At 37.5% G+C, this 20125-nt stretch overlaps 5 protein-coding genes and 1 long non-coding RNA gene across 6 annotated transcripts; 3 read left to right on the plus strand and 3 right to left on the minus strand.

Moving 5' to 3' along the window:
- Positions 1-55: 55 nt before the first annotated feature.
- Positions 56-3121, minus strand: LOC121801398 (pyruvate dehydrogenase (acetyl-transferring) kinase, mitochondrial-like). The gene is made up of 6 exons (XM_042200881.1): positions 2719-3121; positions 1440-1698; positions 1116-1296; positions 799-946; positions 495-705; positions 56-416 (listed from the first exon to the last, which is right to left on the minus strand). Exons 1-6 carry the CDS (start codon positions 2959-2961, stop codon positions 358-360), a joined length of 1101 nt encoding a protein of 366 aa, XP_042056815.1. The 5' UTR covers positions 2962-3121; the 3' UTR covers positions 56-357.
- A 1586-nt stretch (positions 3122-4707) lies between these two features.
- On the plus strand, positions 4708-9240 carry LOC121799750 (novel plant SNARE 13-like). Its single transcript, XM_042199210.1, has 10 exons — positions 4708-5189; positions 5670-5762; positions 6063-6156; positions 6920-6957; positions 7602-7696; positions 7962-8041; positions 8119-8175; positions 8254-8346; positions 8543-8617; positions 8833-9240. Exons 1-10 carry the CDS (start codon positions 5110-5112, stop codon positions 8938-8940), a joined length of 813 nt encoding a protein of 270 aa, XP_042055144.1. The 5' UTR covers positions 4708-5109; the 3' UTR covers positions 8941-9240.
- Positions 9241-10812: 1572 nt separating this feature from the next.
- On the plus strand, positions 10813-16170 carry LOC121799751 (squamosa promoter-binding-like protein 1). Its single transcript, XM_042199211.1, has 11 exons — positions 10813-11848; positions 11927-12108; positions 12821-12981; positions 13054-13443; positions 13777-13851; positions 13931-14038; positions 14200-14317; positions 14410-14551; positions 14644-14794; positions 14898-15497; positions 15595-16170. The coding sequence occupies exons 1-11, from the start codon at positions 11358-11360 to the stop codon at positions 16006-16008; spliced, it is 2832 nt and encodes a 943-aa protein (XP_042055145.1). The 5' UTR covers positions 10813-11357; the 3' UTR covers positions 16009-16170.
- Positions 16171-16626: 456 nt separating this feature from the next.
- LOC121799753 (MATH domain and coiled-coil domain-containing protein At3g58360-like) lies at positions 16627-18128 on the plus strand. Its single transcript, XM_042199213.1, has 6 exons — positions 16627-16771; positions 16848-16977; positions 17048-17217; positions 17287-17578; positions 17657-17823; positions 17910-18128. Exons 1-6 carry the CDS (start codon positions 16627-16629, stop codon positions 18113-18115), a joined length of 1110 nt encoding a protein of 369 aa, XP_042055147.1. The 3' UTR covers positions 18116-18128.
- Positions 16928-17454, minus strand: LOC121799758. The gene is made up of 3 exons (XR_006050361.1): positions 17353-17454; positions 17137-17230; positions 16928-17064 (listed from the first exon to the last, which is right to left on the minus strand). It is a non-coding gene; the product is annotated as an uncharacterized LOC121799758 (long non-coding RNA).
- LOC121799756 (proteasome assembly chaperone 4-like) lies at positions 18055-19352 on the minus strand. The gene is made up of 5 exons (XM_042199216.1): positions 19124-19352; positions 18798-18866; positions 18610-18685; positions 18468-18532; positions 18055-18314 (listed from the first exon to the last, which is right to left on the minus strand). The coding sequence occupies exons 1-5, from the start codon at positions 19244-19246 to the stop codon at positions 18249-18251; spliced, it is 399 nt and encodes a 132-aa protein (XP_042055150.1). The 5' UTR covers positions 19247-19352; the 3' UTR covers positions 18055-18248.
- Between the last annotated feature and the right edge of the window lie 773 nt (positions 19353-20125).

Consider the following 20125-nt stretch of genomic DNA (forward strand, 5'->3'; position numbering starts at 1 on the left):
CAATTATAACCAATGAAATGCTAGAAAGGTAATGATTGAAATGGAATATGTATCCTTTTTAACCAATGAAAAATTAGCAACTCTTATTAATATTCATTTGCAAACTTAAGTAATATTTTATCTGGAGCAGTTATTTACACATACATATATCTCCATTCTATTCAGAGGAGCCAACCAAAGATTTGGCCATAAATTAGACTTTTTGTTGAAAGCATAGAGGCTAAAGTTTCTTCAAAGCCCCAACCCCATGCATTTATTTTATTACACTAAAAATAACAACAAAGACCACATACAAGAAGAATACTCATCTTGTGTCTCTATATATCATTCTCAAGAATGGTATTTATCCACTTGAGCTCAAGGAAGGGGTTCTTGAGAATCTCCCAACCGCGACAGATGGAGGTAAGCATCGGTCCCTGTAAAGCCGGATCATACAATTTCAGATCAAATCCAATACAAATTGACATTGGGACACATAAGTGGAGAATGTTTACCATATCCTTCCATGGAGATAATTTGCAGATCCCCTCCAAAGTACCTGGCGTACAAACGGCTAATAGGAAGACCGTAACCATAACCTGCCATAGTTGTTGCTGTATCAGGGTCAACGCCTGACTCATCGAGAGGATTTTTTGCAGTACTATACAGATATGTGAAAATCTTTGAAAGACCGCTTCTGGCTATACCACCTCCTTCATCCGATACCTATAGGCATAAGATGATAAAACAGAATATAAGCATAGTGAATGGTATGAATGTCTCAACCCTGTAACAGGAAGGTATCGAGACTGAGCCTGCCTTAATTGTTACGTCCTCCAATCCATCAGCAACTATTATTCTCACAGGAGGTGCAACCTTGTCTGAGTCCATGTATTGTTCTTGAACAGCACGCAAGGAATTCTTTACCAACTCAAACACCATCAGATGCAAGTGAGTGGGAACGTAACTGCCACAGAAAAAGATTTTGAAACAGTAAATAAAGGGTCGAAATCCAAGAGCAGACATCTAAAAGTTCAGGCACTGCACATCCCACAAGAACGAAACACAGACGATGAAAGAATGCAATGCAGCCTTTGGTGTTAAATATACAGAAAGTGGAAAAGTAAAATACTGACGGAAATGTGAACTTAGGGTCTCCATAGATGTTAATATCTGGGGCACTGCCATATTCTCGCAAGCAAATGGAACGGGCATCCTCACTAGCATTTCTTGCAACCTCAACCGGGGACATTTTTGTATGTATATATCCAACACAATCAGGAGGTGGATCCGGATCATGCAAGGCGACATGCTGCCCTGATTTACCCATAATATTTTTTAATGGAATAAGAAACTGGTTTAGCTCAGTTTTCTTCCAATGCAAAAATTCAGTATCATGATCATAAGGGTGGATGCACCAATAAAAAATAAAATAAGCCGACAGAGGAAGTGGGGCTAACCAATAAGCATGCGGATCCCAATTCTAGACATATAAAACCGATCCAGAAATTGATGGATTTCATCCAGACCCTCATCACCAATTTTACGATTCAGATCTTTTTTCAACTGTTGCACTCCCAAAGCCATCATAGGGACCACATTGTTGTGTCTGACTTTAACCATCTTAATCATTTGTGTGAAATCCAACTCATCGCTGTTATCCTTAATTTCCGGAATGGATCTAACATCACGGAAGGACTCCAAATACCAATCTCTTACCTAGAATAGGAAGTTGGGATACATAAACATTCATATATCAAAATGGAATTTTAAATAACGTGTACCTAAGAAATCGATATCCTACAAATGAACTAGGAATTTTTCAACCTTATAACATACACAAATAATGCAATCTCACATAAAACAACAAACTCAGACTCAGACTTATAGGACACTTGGACAGAGTCACCAGTGACAAAGATAGACGACCTAGGAACAACACTGCCTGCGTCTGTAGCTAGAAAGGGCACGTGTAACTTTAATGCTAATAAAATACACCAGCGAATGACTAAAAACACAATTATTCACCACACACACCAAGACTAAAAACTAGAACATATTGCAATCACAATATCAGTTTTTGGTAAAATGATTCCTAGTAATCGCTTTCTAGACATTTTCTATATTAGATGGATAATTGTTTTCAGATTAACTAGGCCGGCCGGTGCTGTGTTGAAGATTAAATGTCGTAGAAGTCTATGGATTAAAGTCAACTTAAAATGCGTTAATCTCATTAAAATAACAACCAACATTACTACACCAGGTCAAAACTTTCAAACGGTAGTTGATAAAGAAAACACTAGCTGAAGGCTGTCTTCTCTAGCAAAAAGAATGGGATATATAACAAACGTAATACAGATAATAAAGTATTGATGTCGAGAATCTCACTGACACCTTCAGATCGAAGATTGTCGTCTAAGTTTTCCTCTAATAGCAATTAAAAAAGACAAGGTCTGTACCCCTTTTCCTTTTTTTCTTTAGAAAGTAAAGGGAAAAAAAACAATTTTTTAGTTAAAGCCGCTGTAGATTGGGGCAATATAGTAAGTAGTATTCCTCCCTCCACAGATACTAATGCAAATCAATTACGAAACAGCAAACTCCAATCAGCCTCACAATTACTTCAGATTCAAACATGCCAAAACAAATTGGGCCATGCCAGATCAAGCCAATCAAAATTTATCATTATCAAAAGGTATGAGAAGAATGATCAAAATTCCGATTGAATTTAGGGAAAGTAACCTTCAAAACGGCGGGTTTGAGGGAGAGGCCGTAGGGGAGGGACTCGAGCTCGACGGCGCGGCGGGCGATGCGAATTGGGAGCTCCTTGTGGAGGAATTGAGCAGAAATGAGGAGATTGCGGGGCGTGGGGCGGGAGCCGAATTCCGTCATGTAACGGAGGCTGACGCCGTTCTGTTTCATGGCAGCCCATCTCCGAGCCTCTTCGATGAGATCCTTCGACGCTTTCTTGATCATCGCCGCCATCAAATCTACCCACTCGCACTCCTCTATCTTCTTCTGTTTTATCGTTTCTCTTCTAATTTTTCATTTTTTCTGCAAATAATAATACTAACTTGTTTTTCATTCCTTTGGCCTTTTCACAAACATGTGATGCATTTAAATGTTCTTTCGGTTGAGAAGTTATCAAACTCTACTAATATTTGATGATTTATATTCATTTGGATGGATAATTATCATAATAGCAAATAGTGTCAATTATTGGTGTATACTAAAACCACGTTAAATAAATTTTCATTTATTTGTTCATATTCTACTACATTATTCATTTTTCTATTTTACATTATTTTCGTTAATAAAGCGTGACTCAATTAATAATGTTAATTGTCGGAGACTAGTGGATTATTGTATTTTATTAATAATAAATAAAAAAACATGGGATATTATATTAAATATATAAAATCATGAGAGTGATTTAGCAACTCATTACAATATATAACCCATTGGGCAAAAATTTGGACAATAATTTCGCATAACACAAAAAGAAACAACTGCGGAATATATTATCATAATTCATAAGCGATAATACCTTAATTCTAGATTTCCGCTTGGACCAAAAATGTGAGGGATTAGCATTCTGCACTGGAATTTTGTCTAATCCGATTCAATCTGAAAATCTAAAATTTTATTAAAAATCAATCTGAATCGATCAGAAATCCAAACAATGAAATTCTGTTTGATCCCCTAAAATATCAAATTGCATAAATATATATACAAATCTAAAAACTTAATACCAAGATAAAAAAAATGTAATGCAAAACATCATTAGAATTGTCCAAACATTCATTTTTTTTTTCTAAAAGTCATAACTGATCCAAACCGAATTTCAAATTTTGATTTGATTCAAATTGAATTTTCAAATTTCGAATATATGTTCACAAAAAAATTTCGAATATATGTGCACTCCTAAAAATATTGTCCAATACTAAGATGCTTACCTTTAACAACTAAGTGTAGCGTGAAATAATAAAAATTGGCTACATTCTATTATTAGTTGTTATGGAGATTTACAGAGAATGTGAACAATCGGATTTCCTGAAAGGCGTGAAACACTTTCAGATAAAATCAATTTGGCGGTTCTATCAATATTTGATCGGATACAATTCAGGTTTCGAAGATATTCGTATGTTGATTCTGTGATTCCTTTTTTTCGAACCAGGAATGATCTATAAGAAGGAGGTTGAAGATGAAACGTTGCATCCCTTCCTTTCATAACTGTAAAATAACAGTTTTGGCGAGTTTTAAATATTGTAATTTGATCCTTCAATTATCGAAAATTACATTTCCGGATGAAGATTTCTGTATAGCAACTTTAATGGAAATAAAAAAATTTCAAGCTAACCCCAGCCAAGGGCGGCCGCCCCTTGGACCCCGCTCTTGGGTGCGCTGCCCCCGAACCCCCGTCCAATCATAACGAATTCAAACAAGTGTGCACTCTGCACTTTCAACTTATTTGATGTCTCATTATGATCATATTGATCGAAACAAGTTAATCCAATTACACTAAAATATCCAACGATGTACTTAATTATAATTTGTAAGCATGAGTCCATGCAACAGTCTAGTCGTCAAAGAAATATAATTAAAAAAAAGTTTTGGGTAAATTACCTAGATTTTAGTTAATCGTTCAATGGTTGAGTTGTGTTGTATAGAGAAGAAGAATAATTGTTGATTAAAATAATAAGTAGGTTTGGTAGAGTTAATCAAGATCACGTTTACAGCATTCCATTGCGCTAATCTTCTCTCCTTCGGAATTCTCTTCCACTTTCTCTTTCTTCTTTCTCACCGCATCTTCACCTGAGCCCTAAACCAAAATCTCAATTTCAATTTCGGTTTCCTCTCTGTCCACTTCAATTCAACCCATCTCACTCCGAATTCTGAATTCTATTCTCGTCCTCTGCTACTGTAATTCAAATCCTCTCACTCACGCCTCTTCCTGCATTTGTTTCTCCCCCCCCCCCCCCCCCCCCCCCCCCCCCCCCCCTTCATGGCGATGGACTGAATTTTGTGGTAAAGCCTTCAGCTTTATCTGTTTAAGGGAAATTCCTACCCGCCCCATCTCCTCAATTTGTTTAATTTCAGCAACGGGATAGTGAAACGGGAACTAGGGCACAAATGGCTAACCCGGAGTTAAGTATGAACCCTCAAATGGAGCAGATCCATGGCGAAATTCGCGACATCATGCGAGCGCTAGCGTAATATCTCTATCTCTCTCGTATTCACAATATATATCACGACGAGAGCAACGTTTCTTCATTTTCTCTTCTATTTTTATGTTTTATGTAACTGCTGCTGAGTTATTAGAGACATTTGAAGTAGGATGTCGTATATTCCTTCGTATAGTTAAAGATGGATAACAGACTAAATGCAGTTTCCCTAGCAAGACGTTTCTCTTCCTTTTTGGTTCAAAATATGGAGGACTTATGTTTGGTGAAGTAGTCTCATTACGTGATACAGAATGTCTTCTTCCAGTTTGCTTGCACCTTTTCGGCCTCTGCAATCTAATTAATGCTCTTCAACTTCTTTAAAGCTTTTACCTTTTATTTTTTGTTTCCCAACATGCAACTAACTGATGAATTGTAGTCAACTTGTCATGTGGGGATTTCTTTTGTTGCTACTGTCAGTGATACTAACTTATTTAAGATACTCATAGCCACTTCTTGATTACTAAACAGAAATGGCTTCCAAAAGCTGGATAAGATCAAAGACTCAACTAGACAGAGTAAACAGCTGGAGGAGCTCACGGGGAAGATGAGGGAGTGCAAAAGGTAAGTGCACATTCTGGGATGTCATTTCTCTTTATGACTCTCATTGATGTGGAATGAGTTATAATATGTTAATAAACATTCATGCGGTGTGTGTGTGGGGGGGGGTGCATTTAATAACTATTACGAGCTGTAATTCAGCCTTAGAGGTGGCGTTTCCAGGATGATTACTGTAACTTCTAATATCAATGATTAAAATATCATTTTTCCTTTTTTGGGGTTAGTGCCTTAAATTTATATTCTGGCTTCTTAGATATGCTTCTTTTGAACACCCTCCACTTGTTGACCTCATATTTATTCTAGATTGGTTAAAGAATTTGATCGAGAAATCAAAGATGAGGAAAGCAGAAATCCTCCAGAGATTACCAAGCAGCTCAATGACGAGAAGCAATCCATGGTAATTACAGTGCATTTGAGTTTTCCAGTTACCCTCGTGTCCTTATAGTTTTAACATTATGTTCTTGAACCATTCATGTTATATTTCCTCCATATCATCGTGGTTCACTAAGATTGTCTAGAATTACTAGAGGACGTGAATGATAAATATTGACTAAGGGAGCATTTACTTGTTTTTGTGCAAGAATTTAATGTCTTAATATACTCAATATCAAATCTAGTATTAACCGCCAAGTATAAAGAGGATGTATAGTAACTGGATGGGCTACATTGCCAGTGGGTAATGTCATTGAGTATGGTGGTGTTGGTGGTTTGCTATAGTCTTCTTTTATGTTCTGGATGCGGCTGCAGTTCATCATATTTAAAGTGTGGTTTTGTAGGTTTCTTTGAACACTTAGAAGTTGATGCCCAATGCAATACCTGTGTGGAATGACTTATTTTGTTTAAATAGTACTCCCTCCGTCCCAACTAAGTTGAGTCATATTCCTTTTTGGGACGTCCCAACAAAGTTGAGTCATTTCCCTTTTTGACAAAAAACAAAACATCAAATCACTCTTACTTTATTTCATCATCTACTTTACTATCTCTTTATCTCTCCTACTTTTTCTCTTTCCTATTTTATTTTACTTTCATTTAATTTATTTAACACAATTTCTTAATCTCCGTGCCCAAAAGTTTTGTACCAACTTAGATGAGTCGGAGGGAGTGTTTGGTTTTGGGTGTATTTAATGATTTATGTATTCTTTTATTTATTTTGCTTGCAGATCAAAGAGTTGAATTCTTATGTAGCCTTGAGGAAGACGTAAGTACTCTATCTCAGTTCAATATTTGGAGTTCATATGTAGCCTTTCTCTGAACAAGATCTTAAAACATATATTGACATGTTGTCACACAATATGTGAATGACACTTTAACCATGGTCACCTCTATACCGTAATTCCATTTTGTTCATTGTATGAACTTATAGGGATCTGGCGGTTATTATGCATTGATAATAGTATATGATAATGGTTTCAGATACTCTCCATCAAACTATATTTGTTCTCCATTTCCATTGTGTTTCACAGTAGGTCTGTAACTCTAGAAATCAGGTTCGTGTGCGTAATGATTTATGCTAAATGGTTTCAGATGCTCTTCATTATATTATTGGTCCGCTACATGTTTCAGGATAGGTGCACAGTTCTTGCTTGTGTTAAATAATACTGTGAAGCTGGTTCGTGTTCATGTCAGATTTATCTAGGCTATATTTTGACAGAATCTTATCCATCCTATGGGATTACTCACATGTTCGCAAAACTCTATTTCTGTAAACAATTTAATGTTCCTCTTCTTATGAAAATGGATGGAGTAATGCGATACCGCATCAGCTATTTTATTTCTATATCTCTGTAAGTATGTATGTTCTTACTTTTTACTTTTGCTGCTCTATCTTTTATGTTGACTCAGTTACATGAGCACATATGGGAACAAGAGAGTTGAACTTTTTGATATGGGTGGTGCCAGTGATCCCACAGCTGAAGAAAATGTATTAGTTGCATCAGGTGCTATTACAGACTCAGCCTAAACTTTTCTGGTGATAACATGTGATGATACATAGGAGATAAAGTGAGAAGAAAATGTTATGCTGTCAAATTTATAGGGGAATAGCCACTCTTTGTATCTATTTATGATTTTAGTTTCTATTATTGCTTCCGAGAATAACTGCAGTATAAGTTCTCGTTCAATTAGCTTTGAATCTTCTATTCGATAGTTCTTGTTTTGATCTTTATTGCTGACTGTTCTTTCCATCTTCATTTATTAATGTAGAAATGTCAAATCAGCAGCTTATTGATGCTGGAATGAAGTCAGTGGATGAAACTGACCAAGCTATTGAGCGCTCCAAACAGGTGGAATAAAATTTACATCCGTTCTTGAATGCTAGATTTGGTTTATGATGGAATTTTAACTTCTGGCCTATTGTTAGGTTGTTCATAAAACTCTTGAAGTGGGAACACAAACTGCTACTACACTGAAGGGCCAAGTGAGTGAACCACATACTAATGTTATCAACCTTAATTACTTCACTGTGCATCACTGATGTGTTTTCCAATGCACACAGACTGAACAAATGGGTCGTGTAGTCAATGAACTGGACACAATCAATTTCTCTTTAAAAAAGGCTTCACAACTTGTAAAAGAGATTGGCAGACAGGTAGACTTGTCAGAAATTCTAATCTGAACTCTATCTATCATATATTGTGATATTTTGCTAGTTAGTACTATTCTGGCATGAGACAGTGGTACTAATTTGTGCACAAATTTCTTTTTTCACATCTGGATGAATTAAAACCTTATAGGACTAGATTGACTATTTCTACTTTTAACAAGGCTAAAGTATGTGTTTCCAGGTGGCTACTGACAAATGCATCATGCTGTTCCTTTTTCTGATTGTATGTGGGGTTATTGCCATAATCGTTGTGAAGGTATTTCCCGTACCTCTGTTCTGTCTTTCACAATCTCAATTGTACCCTCGTTCTTGAATGGTTAGGTAACTCTTGCTCGGTCATATATTGGGAAAGAATATCTTGATTTCTCTATTCTTTTTTGTTTGTATATATATGACATCTTATGTTTGAGATGATGTGTTGTTCGTGACAAGCATGTCAACTGACGATCTGGAGTCGTGTATTTTGATCAGATTGTGGATCCAAACAACAAAGACATAAGGGACATACCCGGACTAGCGCCTCCTGCTCCTACAACAAGAAGATTGTTGTATGTAAAGCCGACAGAATTTTTTGAGTAAAAAATCGACATCTCAGAGGCAGTACAGATTATTGAGAATCATTGTGATCCTGGTGTGTTTTTTATGAGGTTGGTTGCTTGAGTTGTGCATATGAGTGTGTTAACTTCTTTTTGTAAATTGTGGTACCTTGACATTTCACTTGTACTTGTTCCATTGTGTTGATTATTGGTGTGAATCGCATTGCCATTACTCTTGGTGTAAAGATTTTGGGAGAGCGGTTGCATTTGTACCCATTTCATTATCCTAAACTAAGAATTTCATTAATTTTGGTTTTATGAAATCATCACAATTCATTGAGCACCATGTTATTAACAGCTCATCATTAGGTTTCTGTTTAAGTCTACATTATTTGCACTATTCAGCAGCGGTTTCTTTTTTTTTGGGCAAATTTGGTAGATATCATAACCTATCTTCCAATATATAGTATAATTCATTTATGTATTATATCACCAAATGGCCTAATTTAAATTTAATATATGGGCTTAAATTGGTTAGGAATAATGTTAGGTTTGTGCTAACCAAAATCAATGCTGCATGGAAAGCCACCGTTTGTGGTTTTATTACTATCAAATTATTGAATGAAGTTACACTAAAGTAAAAAAAACACTATCATTGAGGCAATGAAAATATTTAGTAGAGCGTGCTTGTATTCCTGTATAATAGTATAATATTATTTATTTGTTAGAAAATTGCTGTGTCTTGCCGCTTTCTAGAAAAAATTAGACTCGGTCGCAGACCTAAAAAGGGCAACTAACAAACCTCACAGACAATTATTTGGTCTTTCTAGGTTATTAATATATACACAATATCCAATTTGCACTTAATCATCTTTTAAACTTTATAATTGGTATGTACAAATTAGTATGTGATTCGCATCAATTGGAATGATTATGAACTTAATCATGCTCCCTAATCTAAATTTGGCGTTTTGGAAAATTAAGAAATTTATATTGTAGTGGATGAGAGGGACACAGCATACATTTCATTGAGTTGAGCCGACCACCAAGTGCATTGATAGATAAAATAAAAATAATAGAGGCGTCTTAAAATCTTAATTCTTGTATTATTGTTATTATTATTGTGGATTTTCATTTGACTGGTCATTTTCTTTCCTAGGACCCTATAACAAACAAACACCATCAATTCAGACTTCTTCAGTCACTTATTTTTATACCAAAGGGCTATGAATTTGAGTTTGAATGATACACTTCATGTCAACAATATAATGAACAAACAAGATATTGTTATATAGGAAAAACACACACACAAAACATAAATTCAACTAATGTACCTTTTTTTACCTTGTGAAGTTGACTTAAATATATTACTAGTATATACATATAGTATTTGAATTATTTTTATTTGAGTCCGTGAAGTTTATAGTGGGTGGCAATAAATGAAGTACTAGCAGAGTTGAAAGTGTGGCCTCAATTGTTCATCTGCACTATTGCGATATAGACAAATGGGATATATTCCATCATTTCAATTATTTTTCATCTTATCTTATTTTGACTGCAGAAAAAATTTAAGGAATCTTATGGAGCATAAGCTTTAAATCTAACTCACTTAAAAATCTATACAAGCTCTACCTCGCCACTCTCTCCAAATAATTTAATTTGTTAAGTTCTAATTAATTAACTAAATAATAATATTTAGAACACAATTAATCATGATAAGATGTGGCCTCGCGTGCACGCCCAAGAAACACTCTAATTCAACTACAAATCGATTTTAGAGCGGAATGTTATTTTGAAATAATATAAAAAAAATTTTAGAAAGTCGTTGATGTGTAAAAGTCAGAGTATTAGAACTGTTGCAGTAAATTCTCCTCATACTATAATTCAGTGAAGATGTGGGTCTTAGATTCTGTGAAGTGTGCGTCCAAATCAACACACCACTTGTTCATCTGTACTATGTTTTGCTTTCGTTTTCACTTTAATTTTCCGACAAGAAAATTAATAATCTTGGGTGAAATGATTTTTAATTTTACAAGAAACGCATCAGACGCAGTGAATTAAGCCACAATTTCTTCATTTTATCTCCTCCTCTCTCTCTCTCTCTAAAATCGCCGGCGATTTTTCGGACCTGACACGTCTGCAGATCAAATCCTCGAGTGCAATTTACTTATCCGCGAGAACCCAACAACGTGAGTTGGTCTAATGGAAAATTTTCCCTTCCCTTTTTTGGGACCAAAGCTGGAGTCTTTACGGTTTAGTTGATCTATCTTGCCTTCCAAATTTGTAAATAGAGCTGTTATTTGGCATGTGGGTTGCTCTTGTCTGGGTCCAAGGATGTTTGGGTGTGATTTTCTTGGATTTCTGGGGTTGTAGCGAGGCTGATTGAGATTGATTCCTTTCATAGCGTTTCAAAGTTTCAATCTTTTTTTACTTGTGGGTGTTTCTTGATTTTATTGAAAAATGGAGACTAAGTTTGGTGGAAAGCTGCATAATTTCTATGGGCCGGTGGTGCCTGAGGTGGGGATCAAGAGTAACGAATGGGATTTGAATGATTGGAGATGGGATGGTGATCTGTTTGTGGCTACTCCTGCTCCTACAGATTGTACAACTAGGCAGCACTTGAACAATGGTGAAATGAATGAGAGGGAGAATAGGGATTTGGAGAAAAGGAGAAGGGATGTTGAGGTTGAAAAGGAAGATGTTTGTTCACTTAATTTGAAGCTGGGGCAGGAAGAGTATGAGTTGGAAGGGAAGAGTGGGAAGAAGAGTAAAGTCTCCAGTGGTATCCCCCCGGCACCTACTCGTGCTGTTTGTCAAGTAGAGGATTGCAAGGCTGATTTGAGCACTGCAAAGGATTATCACCGTAGGCATAAAGTCTGCGACGTGCATTCTAAGGCTACAAGTGCTATGGTGGCGAATGTTGTGCAAAGATTTTGTCAGCAGTGCAGCAGGTCCAAATGATGCTCATACTCTCATATTTTAGGCTGTGAGCTGTTTATTAGATGGTGTAAATCTGTATAGTGTTGCAGGTTTCACATTCTTCAAGAATTTGATGAGGGGAAGCGGAGCTGTCGCAGGCGGCTAGCTGGCCACAACAGACGGCGTAGGAAAACACATCCTGAGAATGTGCTAAATGCAGCCAACCAGAATGATGAGAGGGGGAGTAATTACTTACTCATCGCTCTGCTGAGGATACTCTCCAATCTGCAACGTAAGTGAAATCACCAGTTTAGAATTTAGTGCTAGTTTGAGTGTGTTAGCTTTTGCATTGCATCAATGTGAACACACAATGTTCTTGGTGGTTACCCTAAAGGCAGCAAAACCTAATAGCTAATGTGTATCAGCTGTGTTTATGAGCTTACTTCCATAATATATTTTGCAAATTGTACATTATTAATTTGGGGGAAAGCTTGGGAGTCTTGAAAGCATAACTATTTTTTTGTGAAAATGTGTGTTCTTCTAGAATTATATCAAACAAAAAACATGGTCTTCACTTCCACACATAATGACTCAGCCTTTCTCTGAAAAGAAGAGTATGCTAAGTTGACTCTTTGGTAGAATAATTCTTGCTCTGGGATCATATGATGCATATTCATGTTGGGGGCCATTTTGGTTGTTCGGGTAATGATGAGAGCCATCAATTGACTTGTAGGGCCGATTTTCATTACTGGTTAGTCAAACTGTTGACATAGTAAAACTGAAACTAGGTTCATCAAAGATCTATCTTCCTCAAAAGCATATATCATATAGTAATAAAGACTTATAAGTTGAGGGTATTAGGTAGTATATTATAAGGTGTGAAAATTATATGTCCCAAAATTTAATTGAAATTTCATTAGATGTTGTTTGTCCAATTATTTGTTTCCTTGTTTTATCAGCTTGAGCTTTTGAGTAGCATCATAATTTAGTTACTTAACATGCAGTCAATAGCTCCGATCATACCAAGGATCAGGATCTACTGTCTCATCTCTTGAAAAACCTTGCAAGTGTTGCCAGTACAACAAATGAGAGAAATCATACTGAATTGCTACCTATATCTCAGGACACACAGAATGTGGCGACGTCTTCAGGGTCTGCTCAAAAGGTGAAAATCTAATCCACAAACTTCTGACGACGTGATTGTGTTTTGTTTCTTCTGACTGAGTTTTACCTCCAGGACCTTCCTACTGGTACTGGCCGAGATGCATCTGATTTGACCAAAACAAGGGCATTAACTGAAAAGACTGCAGGTGAAGTAGTGCTTAATGCATCCACTTCAGGAGATCCTTTACTTTTCAGAGCGAACACAATCAACTCTGTTCAAGGGAAGACAGATACTACAACGACCCAACTGAGCAATATTGATTTAAATAGTGAATATGATGGCTCTCAAGACTGCTTGGAGGATCTTCCAGATCCTTTTTCCCATAAAAATCTTGGAGATATGTCTTGTGCTGGCCCTTTATGGTTATGTAAGGATTCTCAGCTGCCTAGCCCACCTCAAAATAGTGGGAATTCAGGTTCCACACCGAGCCAGTCGCCATCTACATCTAGCGGAGAGACACAGGTCTCATCTTAAACCTTCCTGCAGAAGATGCTACCTCATAATGGGAAGGGGGACTGGGGTGGGGGTAACTGAGATCAAAATCGCGTTTTCTATAATTGGGGATGTTTAGCTACATAAATGTTACTGTGTGGTTCGAGTATTATGACAGGCTTCAGTGCACGCATAAGTTTATCATCATGAGATAAACTCTTGATAAAATCTGTTCCTTCTCAATACTGATTTCTGACAAAATTGATTCCTATCATTATAGTATTTCTCGAGATAGAAAGTAGCCAATATAAACAGTTCCTTACATGGCAGGATATAGTTGTAATTTTCAAAATTGGTTTGCAGAGTCGCACAGATCGGATTGTCTTCAAGTTGTTTGGGAAAGAACCAAATGATTTCCCTCTTGTTCTGAGGAAACAGGTGCATTTACTGCTTCTACGGTCAAAATGTTTTCAAGTTTGCTTTTCATTTCATTTTTGAAGGTATTGCTTGGTTTCAGATTCTTGATTGGCTTTCAAGTAGCCCAACAGATATGGAAAGCTACATCCGACCTGGTTGTATTATCCTGACAATATATTTACGCATGGAGAAGTCTTGCTGGGACAGAGTAAGTTTGATTAAAGTAGAAGAATTGGTTTTATTTCCTCAGTCATTAGATCGTCATAGTCTTACTTTCATTAGATGAACAGGATTGACACTAGACCAACATGTCATGTCCTAAGTTTTATATATATTGCTTGTAGCTGCTAACACTAATGTTGTTTGCAGCTATACTGTGATCTCACATCCAGTTTGAGAAAACTTCTTGATTCATCTACTGATCCATTCTGGAAGACAGGATGGATATATGCTAGATTACAACATCGTGTCACATTTATTTATAATGGTATATTCAGATTATTGATTCTATGTTTTTATTGCAATTTCTTGTACAATCTTTATTGGATGGTAAGGCTGACAAATGTTTATATGCTTCAGGCCAGGTTGTGTTAGACACACCCCTCCCTATGAAAAACAATCAAAGTTGCAGAATATCGAGTATCAAGCCAATTGCTGTTACTATGTCAGAGAGTGTCCAGTTTGAAGTCAAAGGATACAATTTGACTCGTTCCACAGCAAGGTATTCTAGTTTGACATGTATCGGTTTCTTGGCGTTGGATACGGTTTTTGTTTCCCTTTGATTTTTTTGGTAATAAATCTAATTTGCATCAGGTTACTATGCACTCTAGAAGGGAAGATTCTAATTCAGGAAAATTGTGCTGATATGAGAGAAGGATCAGATGCTTTGATTGAACATGATGAGATTCAGTCATTCAACTTCTCTTGTGCTGTACCAGACATTATTGGAAGGGGCTTCATTGAGGTGGTGCCACTTTGGCATATTCTGCTGTTTATCTCCTGCTGATTTCTATCTCGTTGTTCGTCCCACTCTCTAACCACTGACTTTATACAACTATTGGTATTAGGTTGAAGACTACGGTCTCAGCAGCAGCTTCTTTCCATTCATCGTCGCAGAGAAGGACGTCTGCTCTGAAATTTGCACTCTGGAAAGTTCTATCGAGCTTCCTGATTCAGCTAATACAGATGATAATGCACTAGAAATCAGGAACAAAGCTTTGGATTTCATACACGAAATGGGTTGGTTGCTCCACAGAAGCCACTTGAAAGTTAGGTTAGGTGATGTGGATCCATTCCCTTTCGAACGTATCAGGTGCCTTCTCGAGTTCTCCATCGATCATGACTGGTGCGCTGTAGTGAAAAAGCTATTAACCGCTGCATTTGATGGTGTTGTGGACTTGGGACTAGAACATTCCAATATAGAAGCTTTGCTGGATATTGGCCTTGTTCACCGAGCTGTTAAGCGAAACTGTGTAGCCATGGTGGAGTTTCTATTAAGTTATCACATCGACAAGACAGGAGAGCGAGAACATAAGCTGCTCGACGAGGGTTGCTTTTTGTTCAGGCCTGATGCCATGGGGCCCGGTGGATTGACTCCTCTTCACATAGCAGCCAGTTTAGAGAGGTGTGAGGATGTTGTGGATGCATTGACAGAGGATCCTGAATCGGTACGCTCGTTTAATCTCATAGTAACATTTCTTTAGGTGATGGTAGATTAGGTTGACAATACATATATGATTGATTGAGTAAAAATTTGTTGTGCAGGTGGGGATTGACGCATGGAAAAATGCTCGTGACAGCAGCGGGTTGACACCCCACGACTATGCATGCCTCCGTGGTCATTACTCGTACATCCACCTAGTGCAGAGGAAACTGAACAAGAAACGGGGAAAAGGGGACGTGGTGGTTGACATCCCCAGAGTGTTAGAGAAGAGAGAGAAGCAAAAGGTGGCAAAATATGCGCCTTTGGAGAGTGAGAAACATTGCAGGCAATGTGAGCAGAAACTGGTGTATGCAAGGCATAGAGGGTCCGTGAATATATACAAACCATTAATGGTTTCACTGGTCGCGATAGCTGCAGTGTGCGTCTGCACAGCGCTGCTCTTCAAGAGCTCGCCGGAGGTGTTTTGTTCATTCCATCCCTTCAGGTGGGAGCTGTTGAAGTATGGATCCCAGTAGTGAGAGAAGGGAGTTCATGTTTGATTATGATGTGATGATTGTTCTCGTCTAAAAATATAAGTTATTTTGTTGATGCTTCTCGTCTAAATGTAAGTTGTTATAGAGATGAATTGATGAAGATTTTAAAATACAATAATACACAAATGTCTTCACGACTTTAAATCTTTCTGATTTATTCGGTATTAGGGATGGGAACATGAAAATGTGTTGGAAAATGTAGTGTTTATTGTTGGCTGTTTACGAATTACACACCAAAATCCTTTTTCTACTCAAAGTAGAATCAGGCAATCAGCACCATTTATCAAATTTCTAAATTTTAACATTTTCCCAAAAAATAACCATGAATCAGCTTGCTGAATTATTAGGTGTATTATGGTTTAATTGAGGTGGATTTTAAAAAAACGCTAAAAATAGAGACCTGAACAAGGTAATGGATTAAATCGTGATTTCTCAAATTCAAATGAAGGAAGCAAATTTATTATAATCAATTAGTAAGAGATTCTTAGTGTGAGTATAGGCATCGACATAATTTAAGAGGGGAGTTGAGGAATAATAGATTGGCATGCCATAGCCTATACCTTGTTTCCTGTTTTGGACATCAAGAGAAGAATAAAACCAATGCAAAGGATAGCTTTTCTACTGCCTTTTCTCTCATATAAGAACCTCACCATCCTCCATCACAACCACCTCTCTCTCTCTCTCTCTCTCTCTCTCTCTCTCTCTACATACCTGATGGGAGAACTATCATTCCCTGGACAACAAGGTCGCTTCCTAAATTCAGCTACTATATCTCATTCTTGATTTTACTCATAACACTACTAGTCTTTATTTTCCAATAGGGGTGTCGAGATCAATTTCAGAAACGCCTCCGACTCACTACATATTCAAACTTCAACTATTCTCACAACTTGTCAACAGCAAGCTAGAGAGCTACACCTCCAACGATTTCCAAGCCGGCGGCTGCAAATGGTAGTTTCTCACCCAACTATAACTCCAAATCCCATCATCATCTATATACGTTCGTTTACTCTGTGTGCAGGAAGCTCGTTCTTCTCCCTAATGGCAACAAAAACAAAGGCATCACCGACCACATCTCCCTATACTTGGTCATTGTCGAGCCAAACTCACCCGCCCCAGCTTGGGAGATCCGAGCACTTTTTCGTCTCTTTCTACTTGATCAGAACAATGACACCTACTATACTCTTCAAGGTAAGGTATCCAACTAGAATGAATACCACTATCAATTACCATAATAATAATCTTGTGCTCTTTTATTAGACACAGCAGAAAATGGGAGACGGTTTCACAAGATGAAGCTAACATGGGGATTTGATAAGTTCATACCTCTTGATGCCTTCAAGGATGCGGCCAACGGGTATCTGGTTGATGATACCTGCGTGTTTGGGGCAGAGGTCTATGTGTGCCAAGAAACAATAGCTGGAAAAGGAGAGTGCTTATCAATGATAAAGGATCCAATAGCATATAAGCATACCTGGAGAGTCGACTTATCTTCTAGCTCAACTGAAGAATACGTAGAATCTAAACCATTTGTTGCTGGTGAACATATATGGTAATAATTTCTCATTCCTTTACATCCATCATCAAATTCTCTGTGATGATTAATATGTTCTCTATCAAACTCTTCCAGGAAGATGCAACTTTATCCTAATGGAAAGGGCAGTGGTATTGGCAGCTATGTGTCTCTTTATCTGACTTTAGCTGAACCAGCAAACTTACCCCCGGAATCGAAGATATATGCAGAATTTACACTACGCATACTAGACCAACTTAATAACAAGCACTACTTTGGCACATGTAAGATATTCTTCCTTCACCTAGTGTACACTCTCGACACATGAGAAGAACAAGAGGTCTAAGGCATTAATACTTTTCTCTTGCAGCTAATTATTGGTTCTGTGAATCAAATGCAACAAACGGATGGCCAAGATTTGTCTCACATGGCTATTTGCATCGACCAATAACTGGCTTGCTGGTTAAAAATATATGCCTAGTAGAGGCAGAAGTCAAAGTCCATGAGAATGCAAGTTATGCCCAAAGCAATATTTTATATGTCAAAGCACATTGTTTGTCTCTAGATATTCATTAAAAAACTGTTCAATATGAATAAAAATCTCTGCAAATAGAAATGTACCCGAAACACAACATTGAATATTCCTACCAAATACTAGCACATAACAGGGAAACAAAGGGGCGACAGTCCTCTTGATGAATATATTTCTTCAGATTTGTGGCTTTGTGTATCCTAGACTAATAAGCTTGTGCAGTAGCTTTTTCTCAGCACTTGCCTGAACCCCAAGAAGTCAAGTTAAACACAGAACGAAAGATTAGCACAAACAATTATGATATTGAGATAAAATGAAGTCTGCAATTGCATTTAGTAAAAGACTAAAGAAATACTTGAAACATAAACACTGATAAAGCAGATAGGGATATCTAACCTCAAGCATGGGGTTATTCTTTGGTAAATTACAAGCAAGAACAACATTAAGGCCAGTCTTGAGAACTGAAATATAAGAAACTTATCAGCCGATGAAGCGGATGATGCAGAAACAAACATATCTATGGTCTAAAAGCAATTACCTAATCGGCGTGCAATACCAAAACCTGTATTATCAGAAGACCCCCCAATTAGAGAAGTCACACCAACTGCATTGCTCTGTTCATAAACTCAAACATCAGAGCTAGCAATGTGATGTGGAATCGATCAATTGAGAGGAAAAACTCTTGATTCTCAACAAACATACACAACATCAAGTAGTATAACTTACTGGTCGTGTGGGAAGAGCTGCATAGAGATGTCCGAAGCTGGCAGAGTTGCAACCAATCCATACATAAATCTAGACAAGGAGGAGCTTGCTTGTAAGGATGAGGTAATGCAAATACTACATTAAAACATAAGAGAGGGTGAGGGGGAGAGAATTCGGCAGAAAAGGGGAATTTTCCAACTCGTGAAAATGAAGGAACAGAATTCACACTATTGACAAGAGATAGAGATGAATTCAGTTAGATGCAAGAGTGAACTAAAACCCTAATTAGAAGCATAATCAATGGAAAAAGCAAGCAAATAATCAGAATTGCAGAATTGAAGGAAAACCTGTTTTCGAAGACGAATAATCTGAAAGTGGAGCAAAACGTCGCCGTCTGATTCCTCAGAAAAGCAAGTGAGTTGAACACCATCGCTCTGGCAGCCATCATTCTCAGTCTTAATTTGCTCCATTTCTGTAATTTCGATTGATTAACAGAGAAAATATTGGCGTGGGAAGGATTATAGAGGAAGGATGTTGGTCAATGTGTGTATCTCTTCAGTCTATGAATGCGACGAAGACGAACCCAGTTTTCCATTAGGCCATCCAAAATAGAAATAGCCCAGCAATAGCCCAGCCATAGCCTAGCCACTGCCACATCATCAGCACTAAAAATCCTCCTGCCACATCATAAATAGCCCAGCCATAACCTAGCCACATCATAAATAGCCCAGCCACATCAATAGCCACATCACTAATAACAATTATATAAAATGACATAATTAACAATCACACAATATACGGAATTTAATTTACGAGACATATACGGGAAACATTAATAATACTATCCACATCACTATTAACAAATATATACAAAATGAAATAATTAACAATCACACAATATGCGAAATTTAATTTACGAGACATATATAGTGTTTCGGAAAAAAAAAAAAAAGTGGTGCGAATGAAAATGACGAGCAAAGCGCGTATATATAGTGTTTCGGAAAAAAAAATTAATTTTCGCGCTAGGCGGTGCGCTGGGCGATCCGGGCGCTGCAATAGCGCTGAACGGACCGCCCAGCCGACCGCCCAGCGCCACATAACCGCCCAGCGCTGCGCGGTTTCTCTCTCCACTCAGTCGCTGGGCGGCTGCAATAGACCGCCCAGCGAACCGCCCAGCGCCGGCGCTCAGCTGGGCGGTCGCTGGACGCCTATTGTGGATGGTCTTATAACATAATTTGTCATATTTCAGTTTTACCATTTTAGTAGTAGACCCCATATTCCATTACTATTCACATTTTATCATATTCTACTAACTTTTTCAACTCACTTTTTATTACATTTTTTAAAAC

This window comes from Salvia splendens, chromosome 4, assembly GCF_004379255.2.
Source record: "Salvia splendens isolate huo1 chromosome 4, SspV2, whole genome shotgun sequence".
NCBI classification, from domain to species: domain Eukaryota; kingdom Viridiplantae; phylum Streptophyta; class Magnoliopsida; order Lamiales; family Lamiaceae; genus Salvia; species Salvia splendens.